The sequence below is a fragment of the Melitaea cinxia genome, chromosome 13 (assembly GCF_905220565.1).
Source record: "Melitaea cinxia chromosome 13, ilMelCinx1.1, whole genome shotgun sequence".
Taxonomy (NCBI): Eukaryota; Metazoa; Arthropoda; class Insecta; order Lepidoptera; family Nymphalidae; genus Melitaea; species Melitaea cinxia.
Genome location: NC_059406.1, coordinates 10,178,906 through 10,200,477, shown reverse-complemented (window position 1 = coordinate 10,200,477; position 21,572 = coordinate 10,178,906). Strand labels below are relative to the sequence as shown.

At 33.9% G+C, this 21,572-nt stretch overlaps 1 protein-coding gene across 1 annotated transcript in view; it reads left to right on the top strand.

Moving 5' to 3' along the window:
- LOC123658894 (serine-rich adhesin for platelets) overlaps nucleotides 1-13,447 on the top strand; it is a 53,132-nt gene extending 39,685 nt beyond the window's left edge. Inside the window, exons 8-18 of the mRNA XM_045594184.1 lie at nucleotides 493-649; nucleotides 969-1,069; nucleotides 1,416-1,760; nucleotides 2,321-2,657; nucleotides 2,920-3,146; nucleotides 3,320-3,419; nucleotides 7,278-7,426; nucleotides 8,784-9,041; nucleotides 10,389-10,558; nucleotides 10,848-10,950; nucleotides 12,963-13,447. Of these exons, the coding sequence (XP_045450140.1) occupies nucleotides 493-649; nucleotides 969-1,069; nucleotides 1,416-1,760; nucleotides 2,321-2,657; nucleotides 2,920-3,146; nucleotides 3,320-3,419; nucleotides 7,278-7,426; nucleotides 8,784-9,041; nucleotides 10,389-10,558; nucleotides 10,848-10,950; nucleotides 12,963-13,172 (2,157 nt within the window). The 3' untranslated portion in view covers nucleotides 13,173-13,447. The remainder of the gene's footprint in view (nucleotides 1-492; nucleotides 650-968; nucleotides 1,070-1,415; nucleotides 1,761-2,320; nucleotides 2,658-2,919; nucleotides 3,147-3,319; nucleotides 3,420-7,277; nucleotides 7,427-8,783; nucleotides 9,042-10,388; nucleotides 10,559-10,847; nucleotides 10,951-12,962) is intronic.
- Nucleotides 13,448-21,572: the final 8,125 nt, after the last annotated feature.

The window sequence follows — 21,572 nt, the reverse complement described above, 5'->3', positions numbered from 1 at the left end:
ATAGACAACTATATTCTATGGACTACCTATAACTAGGCTTTAACACAAAATATTCTATAATACACACCATGTTAAGGAGACTTATGTCTATTGATGCGAATTTCCTACACCAAAATTATCCAGAAGTGACATTGATTTGGGATTTTTCATCAGATGTGGATAACGCTATTTGACAGATGACGATAACCAATAGATAAAAGTGTTTTGATATTTTATTCTTTTTTACCATAAATATACACTTCGTTTGAGATATTTCTATGGGCCAATATGAATCTATAATTTTTGGCTTATTAATTGAGGAGAAAAAATGTCCTACTGGCCTATTTTACCTCCCGCTGTTCAAGTCTTTTCGTAACTTATTTGCAGAATAATTTTTTCTCAAAACCAGTGGAACAGGTCCTTATAGTTAAGACGAAAGAATAAAGATTATCCAATTTAACATGTAATAAAACCGCGAGACACGTTTAGTATTTATGAAAATTTAATCGCTAGGAGCGTATGGCGACACGCTACGCTCGCGACACCCACCACTACTGCTTACACCTGGACGGCGGGCTCGTGATCGACGGACACCGCATGGGAGGGGACGGTCGCTTCGTAAACCACTCCTGCAGACCTAACTGTGAAATGCAGAAGTGGACTTCAAATGGTGAGATATGTAAACTGTTACTTATTAAACTTAGTATTGTCTTAAAAATAACATGTCTTATTCATAACGACACTAATTTGTGACAAAATTAAAGTTTAAATGGAGATTTTATAAACATACACTGGTTGTGTCCCACGGTTTCACTCGCTATAATTTAATGAAAATGTAATAAAATATAACATAGCCTTCCTTGGTAAATGGACGATCCAATGCAAAAAGAATTTCTCAATTCCAACCAGTATTTCCTGAGATTAGCATGTACAAATATACCAACATGTATAATTAGTAAACGTAATTAAAAATAATACATTTTTAACAGGTACATTTAGAATGGCGCTGTTCGCACTTCGTGATATCGATCCAGAAGAGGAACTGACATACGATTATAACTTTTCACTATTTAATCCAGCCGTCGGCCAGGTATGTATAACTAAATTACCTATTGTTGTTATAAAAGATAGATATAATAAGTAGTTAAACTTGATAGTTTGTGTAATGTGACATACCAAACACATTTAGACACACTACCAAAAAATATGTGCAATTTTACCTGTGTTGCTAAATATAAACCTTTAACTTTTTACATACACATACCAGCTGTCTGACATTTTTGCTATCGATATTTAGACAGAGTTGATTAATACTTTTAATAACTTGAAAAAATAATATGGTATTTATTGAATTTTGCGGGTTCAACCAATTGAAAACTTTCGTTTTGTATAAGGCATTATGTCGGTTTACTTCTACTTTATCGTGAATGTTTTAGCCATGCAAATGCGACTCGGAAGACTGTCGTGGTGTTATCGGTGGAAAATCACAGAGGATCACAAAACAACCTCTCAAGACGCAATCAAGAACTCCATCAAATGCATCGAACCAGTCAAATAGCTCAGGAGGCGCTCGAGTGGGTCGCCCTCGTAAAGCTGCCAAGTGTAACAAGAAATGCGAACAGCCCAGTGTGTCCGCATGCGATATCAAAAACATGACAATACTAAAATACCAGCAACACCTAAATAAACTGTGGCAAGAGCCACAGATGAAACCTCTGACGGCTAAGGAGAGGACTTTAGTCAAGGAACGCCACTGTTTCCTATTCAGAAATTTGGAAAATGTGAGTCATTGGTATTTATTAAATAGCACTGTAATAACAAAGTAATATCGAAGTATATCGAATAACGGAGTGAATCAAATAACAAAGTAGGTACGCTATCGGTGCATACAGACATAGTTGTACATAGAGAACTTTATTTTTTGTGATAATTTCGTTACACCAAAGAGAAAATTGCAAAATGATTTAATAAAAATAACAAAGACTTTGCATCCAAGAGTTGAAACGTGGTATACGTTACGTAACTTAAAGCTTATTTATCGCAAATTGTATTCAGATGTAAGAAGACTGGTTTAAATATTTTGTAGCAAGTAGATCACCTATCGCGTTTACAGACACAATGTGTTGTGCTGTAGCGTCGTTCATGTGAATCGTAGCGTAATATCATTTAGTCTATAGTTTTTTTTTTACCAATGAATAGAATACACTGTGTTTTTTGAAAATTGAATCTCAAATTCATAAAAAAAAGATCTTGAAACAACCTCTTTTAAAGATAAACATAATTGTCAGTCGTTTTACATCAGTATGGATGAAAACTCATTAAATTGTGCAACAACTTCTAGGTTCGTCGCATCCGCGAGCGTTTATCACTACCTCTACCCCCCTTCACAGAAGCGCCGGCCGCGCTTCCTGACCCCCCCGTGGCAACCAACCCCCCTACCTGCGCTCCCCCCGCTCCCCCCACTCCCTCTGCCCCCGTCGTTACCAACGTGAACCCGCTGACCCTCCCCGACACGATGAACCCCGCGGTGTTCCTCAAGCGCCTGCAGACCTTACGCGCTTCGAAGGAGGAGAGTGTGAAGGAACTAACGCGATTGGAGGATGACTCGACGCTTGATACGAAAACGCGTCTCGGTAGAGTGTTCAAAGCGCTCTACAATTCCGTTGTGGCCGTTAAAGGTTTGTGTAACTGTGACACTTGTATTTATTATGATTACCGGCTATGTTCATTACATCTATATTTTTAAATAATTTTCCTATTGAAAAAATGTCCTATTGAGATGTCCTATTGAAATGTCCTATTGAGAAAATAACATTATTCGGTCCATTCAGAAGAATAAACTAAAGTAGAGTAACAAATTATTATAGAGCACTTAATTTGTTTGTATTAATTTATAAATTATATTTTGTAAAAAAAAAATTAATACTACGTACTTTTTAGATGAGGATGATAAACCTGTTTGCTCACCACTAATGAAGCTAAAACTCGGTCAAACCAAGGATGCTGTGTGTACCCAAGATTTGAGTTCTATAAAGAACAATATAGACAACGGGCAGTATGAAACAGTGGCACAGTTCGATAGCGACATGAACAGCTTCTTCTCTAGTATTATACGGGAGCACGGTAAACTAACAACTCTTGGTGCCGCTGCTACACATCTTAAAAAGGTAAATTTTATATTAACTGTGAGTGTAGACATGCCTTAAGATTTAAAACAAAATGCTCTTATATATTTTTACTTTGCGCATGTATAGTTTTACTTTCACTAAGAGTATTTAAAATCGCTTTGAAACCGGAAAACAATATATAGTATCATCAATTTTACTATTTTTTTATTTAGGTATATACTGCCACTAAATCGGACTTCGCCGAGTATTTGATCAAAATTCTTGGACCCAATGAACCTCTACCAGGTGGTTTCATTCAAAAGTCGAAGGCCGGTAAGAAATCTGTTATCTCTTACATTAAAATATTTTAAATGTTATTATAAAAATGCTGTATTTGGTTATTTTACTTCGTGCGTAATGCCTAGACGCCGAGACCGAAGCTATTAAGATCGCACGAAAAAAAAAATTAAGTTACTTTCTGTACTAAATCTTTTTTTATATTTCGTTATTAATAAATAACATTTAGGTTTTGTAAAAACAAAATTGTCGTCGTAAACACTTTCTAAAACGTGTAAATTTCTTTACGTTAGTATTTTAATTGATTGACGCCGCGTTGGCGCAACGGTTACAGCCATGGATTGTACCTTTTGCGCTTGGCGGTTGCGGGTTCGATTCCCGCATATGACAAACATTTGTATTGGCCATACAGGTATTTGCCATGGTCTGGGTGTTTGTGCAGTCCTTATGGGTGTCCCCATCGTGCCTCGGAGAGCACGTTAAGCCGTCGGTCCCGGTTGTTATCATGTACACCTGATAGCGATCGTTACTCATAGTAGGGAATATATCCGCCAACCCGCATTGGAGCAGCGTGGTGGATTAAGAGCCATTTCACAATTTTACGCTCTGCAAGTTTAGGTAAATTTGGTCGCATCGCGCGAATCGTACGAGCCGCGCGATCTTTGTGCTAGTAAGTATAGTGTGACAACCAAAAGACCATCTTGATCATTTTCTAATGTATAATAAAAATTAATAACTATGGTATAAAATGTTTTTTTACATAATTAATTTGTTAAAAATTTCAAGTATGTTATATAACAACAGTCAATAAATTTAAAATAAAAATAAAAAATCAATTTTATGAAACAATTTTTTTTAAATTGATTTAGTTTTTTCAGTTTACGAATGAATCTAATATTTACGATATGAATAAAATAGCATTTTATGACATCGACACCGACAAACATATTAATTAACAAATAACAAGACAAACAGATTGAAATGCCCATTTGTATTGATAGTGTGAGAAAAGAAAATTAAATTATACATTTGTTTACAGAAATTATCATTATATTATTTTACAGTCATTTTCGTAATATGTTTATTTTATTTATATTTTATTATGAAAGTACCAAATGCGTTTTATCCGCTATAACAACAGGCGCTTGGCGCGTGTGAGCGAAAGAGACGGCTGCGCAGAATTTGGCGTGGACCTTACCTCTAAGAGCGCTAGCGCTCGACTGATTTACTGGGCTTGATGCGTGGCAATATATACTATCTTTTTATTATTTAATATAAAATGTATTAAAAATAATTACATCTTTTAATTATTTTTTTTGTATCACGTTAAAATTTCTTAGTTTTCTAAGAGAAATATCGCTTTTAAAATTGTACTTATTTGGAAAATATTCGTAACTTTAAATTTTTTTTATCGTTTAATAGAGATACAAATGGAATAAAAATTTATGATAGTGTGCAACAAAATTATATTCCACATATTATAATATTTTTTTAAAATGGTTTCAACGTAGAGGTTATTGAAAAGTAGGACTTCAAAGTATACATTGCGACCGTTTACCTAGGGAGGAGGCTGATGAAAAGGTTAATAATTTTATACACATAATATAAATCAAAATTCTGATCCGACTATGGACTACAACAAAGGTTGCTTTATTATATTTCAAGAATATAAATTACATTATTGCATCCAACACTGAGATTAACGACGTCTTAATATTACAATTTCGCGGATTGTTACCGATTTTTGTGAAATGGCTCTTAAGCTCTGATCCTTCTCCTACATGGGGAAAGAGGCATATGCCCAGTAGTGGGATATTACAGGCTAAAGCGTAGTATTTTAATTAAAAATTCGTTTTTGTATAGTCGTCACAAAATGAGAAGCCCGTTTTGACATTTGACAAATATCCTAGAACGTAACTTGGTACGAAACTGTAAGAAACAATAAAAGAATTATTAATAATAAAGAATTATAATACTACTGTTGTTTGTATCTTTTAATGGTGTGCAATAAAGAATATTATTATTATTATTAATAATAATAACATAAAGTGTTTTTAAAAAACATGTACAATTCTTGGCGCGTTAAATAATATGATAGAATATATTGGGAGTATTCTTTTCGTGCTTACTTTATAGTAGCATGCAATTTCTAATTATTATGAAATGTCTCAAAAACAGTTACATTGTCTTAATGCGTATATAAATATAAATTAAAATATAAATTTTTAATGTGTGCTGTAATTAATTAATAACTGAATTTCACCAGCATTATTCGATTTTAATTGTAATTAAATATTGCGCAGTGATCTTTAAGGAAAAAAGAGCTTGGTGCTCAAAGGCGTAAATAAAATTTTGATTTGGCTAATAAATCGCGATGAAATCCGAAAAAAATGTTTCATTATAATGATTAAAATTAGTCTAAACATTAGAAAACAACATAAAAATATATAATTGTGTTTGCAGACAAACGTAGAAAAACTGACTTCGGTTATATCGACAAGTAATACAATGTAGGTAGACGAAAAAATAGTCAAGTAAATAAAAATAGTCAAAAAATGTAATCAGATCTCGATGAAATTTAAATGTGACCACATGATAAACATCGGCTTTCAATTAAATTAAAACCATCAAAATCGGTACACCCAGTAAAAAGTTATGCGGATTTTCGAGAATTTCCCTCGATTTCTCTGGGATCCCATCATCAGATCCTGGTTTCCTTATCATGGTACTAAACTAGGGATATCTCCTTTCCAACAAGAAAAAAAAAAAGAATTATTAAAATCGGTTCATAAACGACGGAGTTGTCCCCGAACATACATAAAATAAATATACGGTCGATTTGAGTAACCTCCTCCTTTTTTTAAAGTCGGTTAAAAATAAATACAAATGGACCTTTTGAACCATTGTAATATTTCAAATAACCTACAATATTAAAGTTTAAGTTAAATATCGGATCAAAACTTTAAACAAATGCACTTTACATAATCAAATCGATTAAATACTCATACAAACTTGAATCGATTTATCTTGAGTATCGAATACCGAGTCGTATGGTTACTTCGCTATTTACCCCCGATGACATGTCCAAACGGGCCTATTATTTCTGACGACTATAGTCAGTCTGAATGACTGCAACAGCATATTAATTTTGTAATAAAATCGATATGTGAATTTAAGTTCTAAAATATTGCATATGTTCGTTCTACCTACAGTTTAGAATGTTATTATAACTGCTAATAATAGCTCGAATCAACCGTAACGAACGACGTAAAGCAGCCGATAAAAAGTGAAGTTTTTATATAGTGTACTGAACATATTTTTTGTTATCGCCACCAATATTTTTGCTATCTTTATTTTTGAACCTCTGATTTATAGTATTTGTCGGCGGGAAACCGCGTATTTAAGAAAAACACGTGGTCGGAAATGATTATTATAATTAATTAATGATTGAAAAAATTGAGTAAATTCTACAGATACTAAATTAGTGTGAAATATTTTATGGTCCATAAATAGGTGTTATGTTGAGTGAATAGTGCCTCACCCAATTTTGTTATGAAAAACCGAGCGCCCGCCGGTATTGATAATTCTTGTTCGAGCCGTTGAAACGATCGGACCTCCTTAACTTGGAATAAATCAAAGAAGAATATCTCCTGAGTCCTGCGTGTTTTATTTATATATCTACGAAGATGGATAGTAATCGAAACCCTGATATGTTAGAAAACGGCCCGTATATATATATTTATTAGATATATATAGGCTCCATTCCAACCCCCAGAGCAGAAAGCAGGTTCACTATAAATTGCACCAACGGCCTAGTCGATAAGTCTGTTCTGGTATAGACACACTAGAAAATACCATATTTTTCCTAAAGGCTGTTATACTGCGATGTTCCAGAGGAGGTGATCCTGTGCGCGTGCGGGCTGCACGTGGAGGAGGGGCTCATGGTGCAGTGCGGGCGCTGCGGCGTGTGGCAGCACGCGCGCTGCGTGCGCCTCGCCGACGCCAAGCGCCAGCACCACTGCCACTTCTGCAGCCCCAAGCCGGTACGCGCACTCGCATATATTTATTCACATACACACACTTGCTTATTTTTTTTTTAAATAACTGTTTGGAAATTTTAGATTTAAATTTTTTTATTTATTGTGTTTTTGACGATATTGATTTTTTTTGTAATCTATATTACTGGTCTTGAATTTTTTTTATTTCTTTATTATTATTTCTATTTAATTGTTGTCATCTTTTTGTGTAAAAACTGTCTGCGATTTGTGTGATGTCCCGAATAAACGTCTTTCTTTCTTTCATATACTTGGCTAAAACACTGACTTAGGTTGTCCATAAATCATAAATTAAGTCATGTTTTTGTGTGCCAATTTTTAATCCGTAAGCATCCTTGGTAAAATGTGTTGAGGTTTTAGACTAAAATAAATAAAAATCACGTAATTTTTGTACAAAGTATATTGAAATTTTCAGAATCTTTATCTTTAAATAGAGGTATAATCTGCTTCAATTTCGGAAAATTAAGCATCGGAAAAAAAAATTCAGACAGATCAAGGTCGCAGGTTGTTTGTTTTTTTTTTGGGTTTAGGATTCTCGCGTTCAACTAATAAATACAAAGGATATTATGATAATATTACTTTCACATACGGCTAATGCTTTCTAATAATCTAGTTTTTAGATCCCAGTAAATTTTATCGAAAAGAATTATATATGGCAGAAAGTAAAATATTTTATATTATTTATTACGCTTAGTCTTTTTTATTCAACTCTTATTAACTAAATCGTTAATCAGTATTATTCCAGTAGCAAAGCTTAAAAAGTTTTTTAATAAAATACCCCACCACTGACTTCGTATTTTATTTTTCTGTCACTCGTGATAAATGACGTTGTTCTCTCGCTCTGTTGCTATCAACTTCTAGTCATGAACGTCAGCAATTAGAAACTTTTGGCATGTAGCAATAAAGATTCGCATATTTCGATTTATTTTGACAATATTATTTATTACCCAAATTACTAATTTAGTATTTTTTTGGCTAGTTTTTTCGTTTGTTATAGATATTACGCCCGTTATTAAAATAGTTGTCTTGTTGTCGTCGTTTCGTCTTTGACATTTTTTTTTAGTTATGAGTCATAAGTTTTATCGATATTAGAAAATTGATTTTAAAGAATAGTCGTACCGTGGTTTATATTAAAGCTTCGTGTTTCCCAATATGTTTTTTAATTGTATAGTTTTCCCCTATTATTTTATATTATATTACATAGAATAATTACAGTCAGTAAATATTATACTAATATTAGATCTACACTACTCATACTAGTATATGGTTATAACTATGGTTATTTGAATATTAATTTCCAATAATTTATTTGTGATAAAATTAAAAAATAAATCGTCTTATTTAGGTTGACCGTGAAATTCCTCTTGATGAATACACGGAAGAGGGTCATCAATTCTACCTATCATTGATGCGTGGTGACTTGCAAGTACGACAAGGCGATACGGTGTACGTACTTCGAGACATACCCATAGATGACAAACACCCAGACGTGAGTCAGAAGAATGGAGATAAAAACGAGTCGCCTAAAACTAAACGGATGGATCGAAAGAAGCTTAAGATCGCTAAAGGGAAAGACAAAAATGATGAGTCTACTCAGAGCAAGGTATGTACTTGTAAATATATGAATTATGGTAATCTTTTTTTTAGTGACAAACAAGTCTTGCCTTTAGATTGATTTCGCCGTATATTGTGAGTAGCTTTTTCTTTAGCTGAAGTCAACAAAGCAGTCCAAAATGGTTCCCGAAGCCTTAGATCTGATGTGGCAAGGCGCGAAGTGCTGTGCCTGCTGTTCAAGCAGCTTTGCTAGAATAGAAGGTTCTTTTCAAGAGGATATGGAAACTTATATATTATAAGAACTCTTATAGAGCATAATAGGGGTTCAAGAATTTCCAAAGACTTGGGAAGAATCCTTCATGTGAAGCTCAGTAAAGCGGATGGCACAACTGTTTACTTGCCCTCAGATTTAAGAAAAGGTCGAGATATTTTATGGAAAGTTGTACGTGTCGAGCGCACACAACATTGATACTCGAAACACCGAAGATCCACGTGCACCATTGTTGCTCTATTTTTCGGAAGACATCCCGATATCGAAGTCGACGAGATTAGTGCGGCGCTCGAGCAGCTTAAGAACGGGAGATACCCGGGGGATGACGGAGTACGACTGAGCTATTTATGGCCGCAGGTTGACCTGTCGACCTCTCGAATATGTCTTTAAAACCTTCTCTCATCTTCTCAGCTAGACCAAATACCTGGGTGGCATATGCGAGTTATCTCAACGAATCAGTCTCGGCAAACTTGGATAAAACGAAAGTTATGTTTACAACCAATAAATTCCGAGACCAGTATCGGTTGATGGTAGCCTTTTCAAAGTTGTTTAGGATTATGTCTACCTAGGCTATACCATTCACCTGAAAGTCTTCGAGCAATGTATCCTGCCTGTTTTAATATACGATGCCGAGATATGAACACTGACGAAGGGACTAGTTTACAAGTTTAAAGTTGCTCAACGTGCAATGGAACGGACTATGCTTGGGGTCACTCTCAAAGATAGGATTACAAATGAGACTATCCACGAGACAACGAAAGTAACCGACATAGAATTAGCAAGTTGAAGTGGCAGTGGTGGGTGGACTGGTCTGTGTCGCACGACCAATGGCCGCTGGAGCAGACGTGTCCTGGAGTGGACCGTGTGTTGGAAAACGCAGTGTGGAACTTCTTCTGACCCGCTGAATCGCTGGATCTACGTAAGATTACCGGTGGAGGCTGGGCGAGGATTGCGGAAAACCGGGATGTCCGGCGCGAACTTGCGGAGACCTATGTTCAGCAGTAGACTGCGATAGGCTGAACTGAATATATATTTAGTTTTTATTATTATCTTTTGGATACAGAAAATTATAATTAATATTAAATAAATTGTATAATTCTCTGATTATTTAACTAAATCGTGCAGGAAGGCGAAGTGCGTAAACATACGTATCAAACAATCGGCGAGGTGCCGGTGTCCGAGTTGGACATATTTCGCGTCGAGCGCCTGTGGAAGCACAAGGACACGCAAGAGAGATATGTGTACGGACATCACTATCTTCGGCCACACGAGACCTTCCACGAACCAACTAGAAAGTGAGTACAGTAGAAAAGTTTCAACTTTATACAATTATCATTTAAATATTATTAATTAATTAATTAATTTAATTTTTTTTCAAAGTATGTAATATAAGTATTTTTTTCAATGTATGTATAGTATGTTTATTAACTTTTAATATGTTTGTTTAAAAACTTTCTATTATATTTTAAACAGTGTATGAATTTAATGTTTTCAGATTCGGTAGCTTTTTTTTTTCTAGATGATAATGAATTGTGTAATTATGTTTGTAAAAAGTGTATATAAAAAAATTAATATCTTTTCCAGATTCTTCCATAATGAAGTAATGAGAGTCCCTTTGTATGAGGCTGTGCCCATAGAACTCGTAATGTCACAGTGTTGGGTTATGGATCTAAATACTTACTGCAAGGTTTGTTATTTTCTTGAATATTATTTACTGAATTAGAGAAATATATATATGTATATGATACACATCTAGTACAGATTATCTTTACTCTTTCTGGTTTGCTCATCACAAATTACGTATATTCCGTTTTTTTGGAAGAGTCTTATTTGGTAAACAAACCCCTATCATTCGTAATCACGTTTTTTCCGCATGTATCACTCACTTTCACAACACATCAGCTTACGGACATTTGTAAAACTCCATTTACTATTTATTTCACTAAAAACAAATATCAATTTATCGTTTTAAACACATAAAAACTACCAAAATACGATTTTCGGGAGTACAGATAACTAATATTTTTGAATATGACATTTCAATATCTTTTTTTAAAAGGCTAATAGGGATGTGGTCATAATATTTTTAGAGGTGAATAAGTATAAGTGAATGAACAGAATGAGCTTTATAATAGGCCATGTTCTGTACCTATATTTTAAATTTTCACAAAATATGATTTGTTAAATAATGTTACCGTAAAGCGATTTCTTATTAATTTTTTTTTCTTTTTTTTATGTTGAGCGCAAAAAAATGCTTACGAAATATTGCAAATGTCAATCTTTTATGGTACAGTGTTCATTGTAAAGGTTTTTTTTTATATTATGCATATTTTTGAATATCAATTTCACCCTGAACATTTTTAACGCTAACCCATATAATATTAAAGTATACCACATAGCAATGGCATAAAAGTTTACTGTAGTTCACAGGATTTTTTTTGAGACTAGCATGAGACAGGATTACCCAATGAAAGCTTCGTGGAGAACAATGTTATTAGTCCCTTTTATATGTTAGAGAGAGTGTGTCGCAGGTGCAAGGTTTTTTATTCATAGTAAATACAAATAATGTGACAATAATATTAACAGGGTCGACTTTTTTTCTAGACTCAGGCCGCCCTATAGTGATGTAATTTTATTTGTGACGTCTTTTTTACCGATCATTTTGCATAAACGAAATATAAATTTGTTGTGTTTTATAAAGATACTCGATTTATATATATATATATATATATATATATATATATATATTCGTAATTCTGTACCTCTACTAATTCTTAGCAAAAATATTCAATATATTATGGGGTTTTGCAATAATTTTAGCAATATGGTATCGTTCAATATTAATTTGAACATAAAACGAATTTTACTTTCGTCTATGGCTTATTAATATTGTTCACTCATTTGCTCTTTGTGTCATTTTACTAAGCTTACAATATTACTCTATTGTCTGTGGTGGGAAGTACGCCATATTTGTTTACTAAATAAGACTCAAAAAAATAGAATATAGACCTTGTATAACTCAAGTCTACAATGAATAGTTATATTTATTTTTATATCGGGATCAAAAAGTACTATGTAAAATTACGTGTACAGTTTTGAAGGCAGCAGGAAATATCTTGCTTAAAATTTGGAGCCGCCCGGCCGGAAAATTGCTCAAAGTTATAGAAGATTACAGTCAAATAATTTTAAAGTATCCAAACTGTCCATATGCTACGGTAATCACTTACTATCTGGCAGATAAGGGAATGTACCTATACTACGTGATCCGATCAGGGAGGGAGAGGTCTTTAAAAATACCACGCTTGGTTGGGGGAAGAGTGTTCTTGGATTTTCGTCGTGTAGTTGACTAATCTCTAGAAAAATCTCACGCTTTTTCGTATTGCTAAAGACAAACGTGAGCCAAAATATTTTGTTTAAACTTTCTGTTTGCAAAAAAATATTAAGCCACACTTCTGAACTACTACGTGAAAACTCAGGGGGAAGGGAGGGGTTTTAGCAAATACTACGCCATATTTGTACGCCACTACGAAGGTGAGGGGAGGGTATTAAAAAATTTTAAAAACGGGTCACGTAGTTATTAGTATGTTCCTTAATGCGTTTATTAATCATTTTTATGGTATGTAAAAAAAAAAGAAACAAAGCCTAGGAACTTAGGAAGCTAGTGTAGAAAGTAGTAACAATAGATCGATACGTGCGCAGGGCCGGCCGGTGGGCGCGTCCGAGGCGCACGTGTACATCTGCGAGCTGCGCGTGGACCGCTCGGCGCGCCTGTTCACGCGCGTGTCGCGCCCCAAGTACCCGCTCTGCACCAAGCCCTACGCCTTCGACCACTTCCCGACGCGCCTCAAGCTCACACGGACCTACGCGGTGAGTCGCTATGTCGTACATCTTACACATATTACTTTGTAACGTTTGGATCTCTACTGTCACCTTAAATAAATGAAAAAAAAATTACTACTCTATTTTATTAAACAGGGTTTAATTTTTCTGAATGGAAATGAATTAATGTTTAATTACTTAATGAAATGTAATGAACGTTAAAAAAAACTAGTTAAAATTATAATGACTCATAGTAGTAAAATCAATTAATAACATTTGCCCACAAATAAAAAAGTTCTCTGTCCCTTTGACGAATCAGAATTTGGGGTCCGTTTCGTCCCTACACTGCCTAATTTTGAGTAAATTCCAAAAAAACGTTAAAATGGCTAAAAATCGTAAGAATGCATTTATGCAAATGAATTTTTTTTGAACTAGCATAATACAATACAATACAAATATACTTTATTGTACAACCCGAAACAATACATGTGACACAAAAGAAAAAGAAACAAGCAAGGAAAAAAAAAATAATAATAATAAAAAAGAAATGTACAAAAGGCGGTCTTATCTCTAAAGAGCGATCTCTTCTGAATAAAGCGGCATAGAGGTGTACTTTAAAATAATATATGTAAACACATATAATTATATAACTATACATACACTTAAATAGACATACTTACAGGCATGAAACTACATATATACATACATAAACATACATATATATATTTAAAAAAAAACAACTAATAGATATTATGAATATAAACGACAGAGTGCAAGAGAAATATAGCACCAAATCAGTAACGATATTATAGCGACTTTAAGTTATGGTCTTTCAAACGGCTCTTATATGACTTACCGTATACTTAGCACAAGCATCTTATATATCTATGGATTAAATAAACTTTTTTCGTTAGTAAACTATTAAAATTGGTTTTTTGCTATTTACTCCGATTTTGCACTTTTTTTGTAGGCCTGTGTAGTTTAAAGGTTAGAATTTTTTTAGTATCAATTAGCATTATAAAATTAGGTACATTACAAACATGGGTAATGTGATTCGTTTCTTATTTAAAGGGGAATGCCCATAGGTGGTTTCCTCCTTCCACGTCGTTGTGCCTAAACCAAATTAATATTAAAAACTAAGTTTTTAATTTTCACTAGCCATTGTAAAATACTTAGCCATAACTTCGACGGATAAGAATCCACATATTAAGCAGTAATTTATTCATTTCCGTTTTACTCGCAATTCCCAAGTATTTTTTGTTATTGACATTTGAATCTTCAGTATTGCAATTTTCGTACGAGCGAATCGACTCACCAAAATATAATCGATACACTTATATTTATTTTATTAAAATATCGAATTGGCAGTTCATAATAACATGTTAAATAATAAAGAAAATCAATTTTTATTTGATAATAATATGAGTTTATTTGATTAATCTATCTGAAAGTATCCTGTTTTAGTGTTTTGTCAATCATAATCGATTAATCAATAATCGATCTACAACTGGCAATAATGCGATATTCACTTAAAAGATATCAAATAAGTCAAATGTGTAACTATTTCGTTTTACTGTTACTGACGTACCTACTTTCGTGCTAATAAGTTCGTTTGTTATTGTGTCAGAGCTTTTTATTGTTTTCTTTCTATTTTCTTTGTCGAGTTGAGCTTCGTGTTCCTCCTAGAACTATAGAAATTGAAAATATATTTGAGACAGAGACTCTTTACTTTCGGTGTGTTTGCGAACCAAACCTATACCTATCTACGACAATGGATGTTACTCGCCGGTGTATCAATTGCTCTATGAGATTGGCGCACCAGCGCTGGCGCATGGTGGAAGATGCAACAGAGCCTATGGTGAATATTCTTCGTGTCTGGGTATCACCAACGCCGGTAAGTTAAAAGTATTAACATATTTTTATAACCTATTCAGCCTCGCAATTATTAAAAAACTCGTAGACTTTATGACTGAGGCAACTATTTCATTAGAAGAGGGAACTGAAACTACTAATTGGAGTTTACAAAGCCTTTATATTACAATATGGCGCATGCTTAGTGCTGTATTTATTTTGGACATAGTAAAAAACATTGATAATTATGCTGGGCTCCAATCCATCCAATTAATATCAGTGAGTTAGGTATTTATATGTAATAAGCTTAGTAGCTAAAAATAAACTAAGTATTAAGAATATTAATTTCTTTCTAGGTTTCTTCTAATAGTAGAATATGCTTGGAGTGCTTTGGAATGCTACAACAAGTACCCGATGGTGTACCAGCCCAATCGCCCGTGTCTGGACATAGAAATGTGTGCTTTGCTTGTGGTATATCTATTCTGCGGGCCCGCACTCATCTTGTACATCCAGACAGCCCAGAAAGGAATGTTATAATTAGTTGGACATTTCCTCATTTGGTACATATTATTTTTTGTGTATTTTTTTTACTATGATTATATGTGATTTTTTAAAACTTACATTCAGTCTCCTTTTTAATATCAACAACAATAAACAAGCATACAGCCCACCTGATGACGCATTGCCGACCCCATAATAATCTTTTCACACCCTTTTTAAACAACCTTGTTTAGTGAAAAATGTACTCTTTATGATTATCAAAGCATACCCATACATATTAAGATAAGATTTTTAGAAAATATTAGTTGTTCTAGTAATTTTTATAAATATATTGCTTAACAAATATTTTAATTTCAGGTTTCTCATCTGAATAGAGTTTGTACTGCATGCTGGCTTGCTGCTAGGAGAAATGTTCAAAAACAAACGCGGCAAGATGCCAATAGACCTATTGAAGCCTTCAATGAGGAAACTGATAATAGAGAACCACCACATATACCTGTGACGCCTCCACTTCCACATATTTCGGTCCCACAACGTCAAGAAACTGCTAGAATAATATCACAAACTTATTCACGTGTTGCAGCAACCTCAAGACATTGTATATTTTCAGGATGTGAAAATGTTGAACGTTTATTGGTACCAACTGGAGTGAAGGAAATGTTATTATGTCGCTATAGATTATACATTCCATCTTCTGCTCGTGTCTGCAGATACCATTTAGAAAATGATTGTTGGGAGCAGTTACAATCTAATATTAGGGATTTTACTGCATCACAGATGGATCACATGCTGAATATGATGGAGAGAATTAATTTAAGAACGTTGGATTTCAATAACATAAATATGATGCCACCCAATCTCTGCCAGTATTGGCTTGGAGTTACAGCTGCTCAGTTCCATGAACTTTTAGCAGAAATGCCTAGTCTGCACAATGAAGTGCCTTCTGCAAGTGTGGCATTAAGTATTTATTTGGCCAAATTGCGTACCGGTGATAGCAATGAAAGGCTCAGTTCTTTATTTGAAATGCCCCGAAGCACTTTAGAAAGAAATATGAATAAGGCAAGAAACTGCATGAGCCAACAGATGGTTCCTTTACATTTAGGCCTTAATCACATGACAGTGGAAGAAGTTGCAGCTAGGAATAAAACAATTCCAGAAGGACTGTTCGGGAATCCTAATCCTTCTTCAGAAATGAGACCCGCTATTGTAATATGTGATGCTACATATGTGTACGTACAAAGCAGTAGCAACTATTTATTTCAAAAAGAGTCCTTCAGCTTACATAAACATCTTAATTTGGTGAAGCCGTTCATGATAGTTTGTTGTGATGGCCATATCCTTGATTGTTTAGGTCCATATAGAGCGACAGTGAATGATGCTACCATTATGAGTAATGAATTTAGAAATAGTAATGGTGAAATGAGAAGATATTTTAGAGAGGGGGATATTTTTATTTTAGATAGAGGTTTCAGGGATGTAATACCTGAACTGATAGAATATGGCTATCAAGCTCATATGCCTGAGTCTTTATCAGAAGGCGAGCATCAACTTACGACACAACAAGTGGGTGGTTGAAGTGGTCAATGGTCGTCTAAAACGCGACTTCAAACTGTTTCGCCAAGAGTTTTTTAATAAAGCTGCTAAGCATTTAATGATCGATTTTCGGAACGGCTGTGCCTTAACAAATAAATTGCACCCACTTATTGAAGACATACCAGAAGCAGCAGAATATTTGGCAATTGCGGTACGTAGGTTACATATAGATAATGTTCTTGCTAATACTGTAAGAATTGAAAATTATAATAGGCGAAGAGCTACGTTTGTAAGCATTGATGCTCACCACCCACATTTAGATCAGTTCCCAAGACTTAGCATAACTGATTTGAAAAGATTTGCATTAGGGACATACCAGCTCAAGCAAGCTTCTTCATATTACGGTGAGCACGTACGAACAAACGGCACTTACACAATAGAAATTAATAACGAAATTGAAGAAGATATTCCTCTTATTCTGGGCACAAATCATTTCTTACTGAGAGGGAGAATAAAGTCTCGACATATTGGTGGCAGAACTTATTATGCATATTTGTTGATAAGTAAAGATGAAAATGTTGCCAATAGTGTCGAAGCTATATCAGGTTATTGCTGCAGCTGTCTTGTGGGCAACAGAACTGTAGGTTGTTGTGCCCATGTTATGTGTGTGGTGTGGTACCTGGGGTGGGGCAGATATAATGATGTTACTGCTCCGGCCCAGTTTTTAGATGACATATTTAATGAATTCTCATTTGAAAATGAATAATTTAAATTGTTAAAATATTTCAAAATGAAAGTATTTGTTTGTTTTACACAACACAATCCCAATTGTTGATTGTTTAATCTACAAAACGATTGTAAGACTGTTTGCTAGGTGTCAAATAAATACCCCTCATACCAATTATTATTATAGAATTATATTTCAAAACAAAGTCAGTTATCTTACAAAGAATAGCACAATGTAGTATTTACTTGTTAAAAAAAATGATTTTGTATACACAAGTTGTTTTTTATTTATTGCCTCACTGTCTTATCTGAAATATTTTTGTAGGTTTCTTGGGTCATAGTTAAATGATTAAAAACACAAATTCTAAAACAACATGTGCATAAGTTATCAACCTGTGTATAAGGGAAAGTCAATATCTCTGTTGTGTCAAATATCTTCAATAATCTAGAGTATATGCAAACTGAAGCATTAACTTACTTGCATTCAGATTATATTCAAACATTTACAGATAGTTAAAACTTCAAATGTAAATAAAAATACAAAATGAAAGAAGGATAAGAAAACCACTTTTGTTGTGACTTTTTTTCATTATACCCGTCGAGCTAGAGAAACAGCGTTTTTTTTAATTAAATGTACACTAAGGAACCTACAAAATGTGGTAAATATCATCATGGCACAAAATTTTTCAAAGCGAAACTAAAGTCCATACTGCGGTGGGCATTCTCCTTTACATTCATAATTTCATTTCCATTTTCTAATATTAATTCACAGGTATTATAATCTTCAAAGATGAAATCAAACGGTACTCTAAGCAAATTATTAAGCAATTATTTATCTTTAATAAATTTGCAAAGAAATGTAAATGTAGCTTAAATTAAATGTAAATTACAATTACAAATAGGATGAAAATAAATTTAAGTTTATCTTATTTATAAGAATAAATAAACTTATGTATATTATTTATAATTTAGCCTCATGAAGTGTCTCCTGAGTATCTTAAGGGTCGAGCAGCTAAAAGTGCAGGGCCTACTGATAAAGCTAAGCCTTCCCAGGAAGTCAAGAAGAAACCTGCCACAACAGTATCTACTACAGCTGCGCCAAAAGTATGTATTCTACTGATTGACATGAAGTTAGATTAACTAAATAATATTTTCTTTATCCATCATGGTCTATATTTGCTTATTGATAGTGCGTGTCTCATGCTACTAGATATTGAATAAATACATACATATGATAGCAGAATTAACTGAAAATAACACGAAATTTTATGCTCATTTATAATTAATATTAAAAACAAAAAGAATTAAATGCGTCTTAGCCCAATGGTTACGTCTCAAGCCTGTGCTATGACTTCTTAAGTTCCTTGCTCTCGCCCACAACTCGTTCTTTATATATTCCGTTTTTTTGGAAGAGTCCTATTTGGTAAACAAACCGTTGTCAATCGTAATTCAAGTTTTTTACGCATTTATCACTCACTTTTACAACACATTCGCTTAAAGACATTTGTAAAACTCCATTTACTATTTTTTTTCACTAAAAACAAATATCAATTTATCATTTTAAACACATAAAAACTACTAAAATACGAATTCCGAGAGTACAGATAACTAATATTTTCGAATATGACATTTCAATATCTTTTTTTAAAAGGCAAATAGGGATGTTGTCAGAATATTTTTAGAGGTGAATGAGTATAAGTGAATGAACAGCATGAACGATAAAATAGGCCATGTTCTTTAAATATATTTTAAATTTTCACGAATTATAACTTGTTAAATAATATTACCGTAAAGCGATTTGTTATTAATTTGTATTTTGTTATTAATTGCTTTTTTTTTATGTTGAGCGCAAAAAATGCTTACAAAATATTGCAAATGTCAATCATTTATGGTAAAGTGTTCATTGTAAAGGTTTTATTTTATATTATGAATATTTCTAAATTACAATTTCATCCTGAACATTTTTAACGCTATCCCATATAATATTAAAGTATACCACATAGCAACGGCATAAACGTTTACTGTAGTTCACAGGAAAAAAATTTGAGACTTTAGGATGAGACTTAGGATTACCCAATGAGAGCTTCGTGCAGTACAATGTTATTAGTCCTTTTTGTAGATGTTAGAGAGAGTGTGCCGCCGGCGCCAGGATTTTTATTCATAGTAACTACAAATAATGTGACAATAATATTAATAGGGTCGACTTTTTTTTTTAGACACAGGCGGCCCTATTTTGTTGTAAATTTTATTTTTGGCGTCTTTTTTACCGACCATTTCACATAAACGAAATATAAATTTGTTGCCTTTTATGTTCGATGCTCGATTAATATTTTTTTTTCGTAATTATGTAACTTCTACTAATTCCTAGCAAAAATATTCAATATATTATTAGGTTTTAAAAGAATTTTAGCGATATATTTGCGTTAATATTTGAACATAAAATGAATTTTATATTCGTCTATGGCTTATTATTATTATTGATTCATTTGCTCTTTGTGTCACTTTACTATACTTACAATATTACTCTATTGTCTGTGGTCGGAAGTACGCCATATTTGTTTACTATTTAGGACTATTCCAAAAAAAATAGAATATACGCATATATTTACCGTTCTGCCGGTACAGGCGCTGTCGACGAGCAGTCGTCGCGAGCAGCAGAAGGAGCGCGTGAACGCTATCACGCGGCGTCTGCTGGCGCGCGGCGGGCAGCGCGGCGCGCTGGACGCGTCCTACTTGCTGGCGCCGCGCCCGCGCCGGCCCCGCGCGCGCCCCTCCTGACCCGCCTGCCCGACCTGCCCCTGCTGACCGCCTAAACACCACCTCGACGGTAGTAGGCACATGTAAAATGTAAAAAAAAACTTATTTAGAACTGTTATTGATTTGAATATAACTATCTTGGGTGTCCGCCATGTTGGATTTAGAATGACTTAATACAGCTATAGTTCGCGTCATGTAAAAAGAACGCTGGCCTTGAAGCTGCGCAGAAGCGATTTATCGGTCTATTTGGTGGTACGGGGTAGGGGGACGGGAGTGTTTATCACGTGTCGCATGCTTGCCGGTGTGCTATTGGTTGACAGCGGTTGACAGTTCGATGTCGACTCAAAATATTATCGTGCACAAAAGTTTTAAATTACAAAATTCTCCATTTACTATTTATTTCACTAAAAAACAATTATCAATTTATCATTTTAAACACATAAAAACTATTAAGATACGAATATCGGGAGTACAGATAATTATTATTTTTGAAAATGACATTTCAATAACTAAAAAATTTGTTATTGCTTTTGTTTAAAAAAAAATTGTGATTTTGTAAAGTGATAATTATTATACTTATTTAGTGCGAATTATTCGCACTTGTATTTCTAGTATTTTTTAATGTACCTGCCAATAACCATTATACGAAGCCGCGAGTGAAAGCCTAATTAAAAAATAAAACAGTAGTACTTGTGCGCGAGTATACCCATGCGCAAACGCACCCCCTCCAGTTTCTTTCAGCGTTCTTTTTACATGACGCGAACTATAACCGTGCATTGTAGTCCAAATTAATCATGTATCAAAATTTAAAATTAATCGGTCGAAGTTATGTGCTTCAAAATTGAGTTGCAAGATTCCATCCTCACAAACATACATTGCAAGTTAAATAAAAGCTTTTAAAAATTAAAATCCATGACTGATATTGTAAAAGTAACTGATATTTTTATTGTACAATGAACGAGAAAGCATTAGACATTATATGATGCAGTCTATATGTAATATTTCTATGATGTGTACTTTTTCAACCACATGTACATTATAGAATAGATAAATAGTTACATGTGTTAGCAGATACCGATAAAATGAGACGAATCATGTGTTAGCAGACACCGATAAATAAGA